General features: G+C 44.1%; 1 protein-coding gene across 1 annotated transcript; it reads right to left on the reverse strand.

The window, feature by feature from the left end:
- Positions 1-3,530: 3,530 nt before the first annotated feature.
- LOC120915955 (flocculation protein FLO11-like) lies at positions 3,531-7,353 on the reverse strand. The gene is made up of 3 exons (XM_040326798.1): positions 5,509-7,353; positions 5,057-5,116; positions 3,531-3,880 (listed from the first exon to the last, which is right to left on the reverse strand). Exon 1 carries the CDS (start codon positions 7,126-7,128, stop codon positions 5,626-5,628), a length of 1,503 nt encoding a protein of 500 aa, XP_040182732.1. The 5' UTR covers positions 7,129-7,353; the 3' UTR covers positions 3,531-3,880; positions 5,057-5,116; positions 5,509-5,625.
- Between the last annotated feature and the right edge of the window lie 226 nt (positions 7,354-7,579).

Raw genomic sequence — 7,579 nt, forward strand, 5'->3', positions numbered from 1 at the left:
AGATACAAAGTAACATTGTTTATAAACATTGATCAGACAGGAGATAGAGAGATACAAAGTAACATTGTTTATAAACATTGATCAGACGGGAGATAGAGATACAAAGTAACATTGTTTATAAACATTGATCAGACGGGAGATAGAGATACAAAGTAACATTGTTTATAAACATTGATCAGACGGGAGATAGAGAGATACAAAGTAACATTGTTTATAAACATTGATCAGACAGGAGATAGAGAGATATAAAGTAACATTGTTTATAAACATTGATCAGACGGGAGATAGAGATACAAAGTAACATTGTTTATAAACATTGATCAGACGGGAGAGAGAGAGATATAAAGTAACATTGTTTATAAACATTGATCAGACGGGAGATAGAGAGATACAAAGTAACATTGTTTATAAACATTGATCAGACAAGAGATAGAGAGATACAAAGTAACATTGTTTATAAACATTGATCAGACGGGAGATAGAGAGATACAAAGTAACATTGTTTATAAACATTGATCAGACGGGAGATAGAGATACAAAGTAACATTGTTTATAAACATTGATCAGACGGGAGATAGAGAGATACAAAGAAACATTGTTTATAAACATTGATCAGACGGGAGAGAGAGATACAAAGAAACATTGTTTATAAACATTGATCAGACGGGAGAGAGAGATACAAAGTAACATTGTTTATAAACATTGATCAGACGGGAGATAGAGAGATACAAAGTAACATTGTTTATAAACATTGATCAGACGGGAGATAGAGAGATACAAAGTAACATTGTTTATAAACATTGATCAGACGGGAGATAGAGAGATACAAAGTAACATTGTTTATAAACATTGATCAGACGGGAGATAGAGAGATACAAAGTAACATTGTTTATAAACATTGATCAGACGGGAGATAGAGAGATACAAAGTAACATTGTTTATAAACATTGATCAGACAAGAGATAGAGAGATACAAAGTAACATTGTTTATAAACATTGATCAGACGGGAGATAGAGAGATACAAAGTAACATTGTTTATAAACATTGATCAGATGGGAGATAGAGAGATACAAAGTAACATTGTTTATAAACATTGATCAGACAGGAGATAGAGAGATACAAAGTAACATTGTTTATAAACATTGATCAGACAAGAGATAGAGAGATACAAAGTAACATTGTTTATAAACATTGATCAGACGGGAGATAGAGAGATATAAAGTAACATTGTTTATAAACATTGATCAGACAGGAGATAGAGATACAAAGTAACATTGTTTATAAACATTGATCAGACGGGAGATAGAGAGATACAAAGAAACATTGTTTATAAACATTGATCAGACGGGAGATAGAGAGATACAAAGTAACATTGTTTATAAACATTGATCAGATGGGAGATAGAGAGATACAAAGTAACATTGTTTATAAACATTGATCAGATGGGAGATAGAGAGATACAAAGTAACATTGTTTATAAACATTGATCAGACGGGAGATAGAGAGATACAAAGTAACATTGTTTATAAACATTGATCAGACGGGAGATAGAGAGATACAAAGTAACATTGTTTATAAACATTGATCAGACGGGAGGTAGAGAGATACAAAGTAACATTGTTTATAAACATTGATCAGACGGGAGATAGAGAGATACAAAGTAACATTGTTTATAAACATTGATCAGACGGGAGATAGAGAGATACAAAGTAACATTGTTTATAAACATTGATCAGACAAGAGATAGAGAGATACAAAGTAACATTGTTTATAAACATTGATCAGACGGGAGATAGAGAGATACAAAGTAACATTGTTTATAAACATTGATCAGATGGGAGATAGAGAGATACAAAGTAACATTGTTTATAAACATTGATCAGATGGGAGATAGAGAGATACAAAGTAACATTGTTTATAAACATTGATCAGACGGGAGATAGAGAGATACAAAGTAACATTGTTTATAAACATTGATCAGACAAGAGATAGAGAGATACAAAGTAACATTGTTTATAAACATTGATCAGACGGGAGATAGAGAGATACAAAGTAACATTGTTTATAAACATTGATCAGACGGGAGATAGAGAGATACAAAGTAACATTGTTTATAAACATTGATCAGACGGGAGATAGAGAGATACAAAGTAACATTGTTTATAAACATTGATCAGACGGGAGATAGAGAGATACAAAGTAACATTGTTTATAAACATTGATCAGACGGGAGATAGAGAGATACAAAGTAACATTGTTTATAAACATTGATCAGACAAGAGATAGAGAGATACAAAGTAACATTGTTTATAAACATTGATCAGACGGGAGATAGAGAGATATAAAGTAACATTGTTTATAAACATTGATCAGACAGGAGATAGAGATACAAAGTAACATTGTTTATAAACATTGATCAGACGAGAGATAGAGATACAAAGTAACATTGTTTATAAACATTGATCAGACGGGAGATAGAGAGATACAAAGTAACATTGTTTATAAACATTGATCAGATGGGAGATAGAGAGATACAAAGTAACATTGTTTATAAACATTGATCAGATGGGAGATAGAGAGATACAAAGTAACATTGTTTATAAACATTGATCAGACGGGAGATAGAGAGATACAAAGTAACATTGTTTATAAACATTGATCAGACAAGAGATAGAGAGATACAAAGTAACATTGTTTATAAACATTGATCAGACGGGAGATAGAGAGATACAAAGTAACATTGTTTATAAACATTGATCAGATGGGAGATAGAGAGATACAAAGTAACATTGTTTATAAACATTGATCAGATGGGAGATAGAGAGATACAAAGTAACATTGTTTATAAACATTGATCAGACGGGAGATAGAGAGATACAAAGTAACATTGTTTATAAACATTGATCAGACAAGAGATAGAGAGATACAAAGTAACATTGTTTATAAACATTGATCAGACGGGAGATAGAGAGATACAAAGTAACATTGTTTATAAACATTGATCAGACGGGAGATAGAGAGATACAAAGTAACATTGTTTATAAACATTGATCAGACGGGAGATAGAGAGATACAAAGTAACATTGTTTATAAACATTGATCAGACGGGAGATAGAGAGATACAAAGTAACATTGTTTATAAACATTGATCAGACGGGAGATAGAGAGATACAAAGTAATATTGTTTATAAACATTGATCAGACGGGAGATAGAGAGATACAAAGTAACATTGTTTATAAACATTGATCAGACAGGAGATAGAGAGATACAAAGTAACATTGTTTATAAACATTGATCAGACGGGAGAGAGAGAGATACAAGCCAATCGGAGGCGAGCCGTTCGGAAAAACTCAGTTCCCGAGCCTTTCCGAGGGTTTCCAAGTTCAGCCGAGCTGTCCCCGAGTATTTCCGAGGCTCTCCGGCGCCCCCCCCACCTATGGCCACATGCGGTATTGCATGCTATAGAAGTCAATGCGGAACAAATTATTTTCATTTCCATTGACTTCTATGGGGAACCTCGCTTTGATATGAGAGGGCTTTGGATTACGAGCGTTCTCCCGGAACGGTACATCTATATTCTCCGGGAATTATTGTCACCGCACCCTCCTCCTCTGAATAGCAGGTCTCCCCCGTCTCGTGGTCTCTCCCGTATTCCAATATCAACCTGGAAATCATCCTCTCCGGACTCTGCACCAGGACATAGGAGGAGCTCAGCAACACGGCGACGGCTGTGGGACCGCAGCGCACGTCTTCCCCGATCGGCGTGTTCTTATGGATTATGCAGAAAGGATCGGCCGTGAGATCTTTCCTGATCACAAGAGTTTGGTTGGAGAAGTTGGAACAGCTGAAGGATTCACAATAACGATCGACTGACTGATCTGTAAAAAAAAGAGATCACACAAGGTATAGAGGAAGGAGCAGAGACCTCCAGCAGAGTATTTCAGGAGAGGAGAGTTATAGGGGAAGGAGCAGAGTCCTCCAGCAGAGTATATCAGGAGAGGAGAGTCATAGAGGAAGGAGCAGAGTCCTCCAGCAGAGTATATCAGGAGAGGAGAGTCATAGAGGAAGGAGCAGAGTATATCAGGAGAGGAGAGTTATAGAGGAAGGAGCAGAGTCCTCCAGCAGAGCAGAGTATTTCAGGAGAGGAGAGTTATAGAGGAAGGAGCAGAGTCCTCCAGCAGAGTATATCAGGAGAGGAGAGTCATAGAGGAAGGAGCAGAGTCCTCCAGCAGAGTATTTCAGGAGAGGAGAGTTATAGAGGAAGGAGCAGAGTCCTCCAGCAGAGTATTTCAGGAGAGGAGAGTCATAGAGGAAGGAGCAGAGTATTTCAGGAGAGGGGAGTTATAGAGGAAGGAGCAGAGTATTTCAGGAGAGGAGAGTCATAGAGGAAGGAGCAGAGTATTTCAGGAGAGGAGAGTTATAGAGGAAGGAGCAGAGACCTCCAGCAGAGTATTTCAGGAGAGGAGAGTCATAGAGGAAGAAGAAGAGTCCTCCAGCAGAGTATTTCAGGAGAGGAGAGTTATAGAGGAAGGAGCAGAGTCCTCCAGCAGAGTATATCAGGAGAGGAGAGTTATAGAGGAAGGAGCAGAGTCCTCCAGCAGAGTATATCAGGAGAGGAGAGTTATAGAGGAAGGAGCAGAGACCTCCCGCAGAGTATTTCAGGAGAGGAGAGTTACAGAGGAAGGAGCAGAGTCCTCCAGCAGAGTATTTCAGGAGAGGAGAGTTACAGAGGAAGGAGCAGAGTCCTCCAGCAGAGTATATCAGGAGAGGAGAGTTATAGAGGAAGGAGCAGAGTCCTCCAGCAGTGCAGAGTATTTCAGGAGAGGAGAGTTATAGAGGAAGGAGCAGAGTCCTCCAGCAGAGTATTTCAGGAGAGGAGAGTTATAGAGGAAGGAGCAGAGTCCTCCAGCAGAGTATATCAGGAGAGGAGAGTTATAGAGGAAGGAGCAGAGTCCTCCAGCAGTGCAGAGTATTTCAGGAGAGGAGAGTTATAGAGGAGGGAGCAGAGTCCTCCAGCAGAGTATTTCAGGACAGTCTAGTTCCTATTCATTCACCATTTGTAGATCCAACATGAAATAGGACCACCAGGAAGCCGACTGCAAACGTTATACAGCCTAATAAGGACAAAAGTCGGCACATTAAAATGAAATAATTACATTCATAAACATAAAATAAAATAAAATAAATATACTTATAAAAATGTAATTAAATAAATACAACACAACCCCCCTCTTCTTCTCGTTTCCCTCTTCTAGTATTGGACAGTTGTGTCCGGCATTGAAGGAACTACAAACCCCAGCTAGACCTAGACAGCACATTGCACTGATAATGGGATAGAAAGTTCTGGAAAGTCAAACATTTTATATACGTCTCTGATAATGTTGGGGGGGGGGGGTTCCCCCTGACTTTGGAATGAACTTTCCCTTCCTATCCAAAGTGAAAAGAAAAATGGGCGGAGTTCTCATTTAATGTATATTAGCCCTATAAGCTGATTAAATGGGCTTACCCATATCTGTGTCAAAAATCGCCGTCATACCATCACCACACCAGCGACTTTGTCCTTCAGCCTGCAACCAGCATGGAAATAAAAATAATTATTCTAAGAATATACATAGATTTCTCTTTACACATTTGTATTTTTTTGCTGCTGCTGAGTGCAGGCGGTCTGTGTGCTGCCGCTGAGTGCAGGAGGTCTGTGTGCTGCTGCTGAGTGCAGGCGGTCTGTGTGGTGCTGCTGCTGCTGAGTGCAGGTGGTCTGTGTGCTGCCACTGAGTGAAGGAGGTCTGTGTGCTGCCGCTGAGTGCAGGAGGTCTGTGTGCTGCTGCTGAGTGCAGGAGGTCTGTGTGCTGTTGCTGAGTGCAGGAGGTCTGTGTGCTGCCGCTGAGTGCAGGAGTTCTGTGTGCTGCTGCTGAGTGCAGGCAGTCTGTGTGGTGCTGCTGCTGCTGAGTGCAGGCGGTCTGTGTGCTGCCACTGAGTGAAGGAGGTCTGTGTGCTGCCGCTGAGTGCAGGAGGTCTGTGTGCTGCTGCTGAGTGCAGGAGGTCTGTGTGCTGCCGCTGAGTGCAGGAGTTCTGTGTGCTGCTGCTGAGTGCAGGCAGTCTGTGTGGTGCTGCTGCTGCTGAGTGCAGGCGGTCTGTGTGCTGCCGCTGAGTGAAGGAGGTCTGTGTGCTGCCGCTGAGTGCAGGAGGTCTGTGTGCTGCTGCTGAGTGCAGGCGGTCTGTGTGCTGCCGCTGAGTGCAGGCGGTCTGTGTGCTGCCGCTGAGTGCAGGCGGTCTGTGTGCTGCCGCTGAGTGAAGGAGGTCTGTGTGCTGCCGCTGAGTGCAGGAGGTCTGTGTGCTGCTGCTGAGTGCAGGCGGTCTGTGTGCTGCCACTGAGTGCAGGCGGTCTGTGTGCTGCCGCTGAGTGCAGGCGGTCTGTGTGCTGCCGCTGAGTGCAGGCGGTCTGTGTGCTGCCGCTGAGTGCAGGCGGTCTGTGTGCTGCTGCTGAGTGCAAGAGGTTTGTGTGCTGCTGCTGAGTGCAGGCGGTCTGTGTAGTGCTGCTGAGTGCAGGCGGTCTGTGTGCTGCCGCTGAGTGCAGGCGGTCTGTGTGCTGCCGCTGAGTGCAGGCGGTCTGTGTGCTGCCGCTGAGTGCAGGCGGTCTGTGTGCTGTTGCTGAGTGCAAGAGGTTTGTGTGCTGCTGCTGAGTGCAGGCGGTCTGTGTAGTGCTGCTGAGTGCAGGCGGTCTGCGTGCTACCGCTGAGTGCAGGCGGTCTCTGAGTGCAGGCGGTCTGTGTGCTGCCGCTGAGTGCAGGCGGTCTGCGTGCTGCCGATGAGTGCAGGCGGTCTGCGTGCTGCCGCTGAGTGCAGGCGGTCTGCGTGCTGCCGCTGAGTGCAGGCGGTCTGCGTGCTGCCGCTGAGTGAAGGCGGTCTGCGTGCTGCCGCTGAGTGCAGGCGGTCTGTGTAGTGCTGCTGAGTGCAGGCGGTCTGTGTGCTGCCGCTGAGTGCAGGCGGTCTGTGTGTGCTGCTGAGTGCAGGCGGTCTGCGTGCTGCCGCTGAGTGCAGGCGGTCTCTGAGTGCAGGCGGTCTGTGTGCCTCTGTGCAGGGCTGGGGGAATCCTGGGTGTTGCGCCCTCTGAACTGGCCTCTGTCATTCACTCTCAATTGCTCACTGCTCACCGACCAGCTCTTCCCAGGGGCCACGATGTGCTGGGGGGGGGGGATGATGGGACATCTCTTGCAATCTCAGAGGGTAGAATGCAGATCTCCACATTTCCATTGATGAGTCAGGGAAGAGCATCTCTGATTTATTTGCATGTTTAAAGCGGAGCTCCACCCTAAGGTGGAACTCCCGCTGATCGGAACCCTCCCCCCCTTCCAGTGTCACATTTGACACCTTTCAGAGGGAGGGGGGGTGCAGATACCTGTCTAAAGACAGGTATTTGCACCCACTTTAGGGCCACACAGTCTCAGGCAGACTGCGGGCAGGACGTCACCTCCCGTCTCCGTCCCCCCCATTGTGTGCTGGGAACACTCGGCTCCCAGTACACAGCGGGAGCCAATCGGCAGGCGTAGCGCGACTCGCACATGCGCCGTAGGGAACCG

Source organism: Rana temporaria, chromosome 10 (assembly GCF_905171775.1).
Source record: "Rana temporaria chromosome 10, aRanTem1.1, whole genome shotgun sequence".
Classification (NCBI taxonomy): domain Eukaryota; kingdom Metazoa; phylum Chordata; class Amphibia; order Anura; family Ranidae; genus Rana; species Rana temporaria.

Bases quoted from the DNA above. Each gene is read 5' to 3' on its own strand.
- LOC120915955 (XM_040326798.1), bottom strand. From the start codon at position 7,128: ATGACAGAGGCCAGTTCAGAGGGCGCAACACCCAGGATTCCCCCAGCC.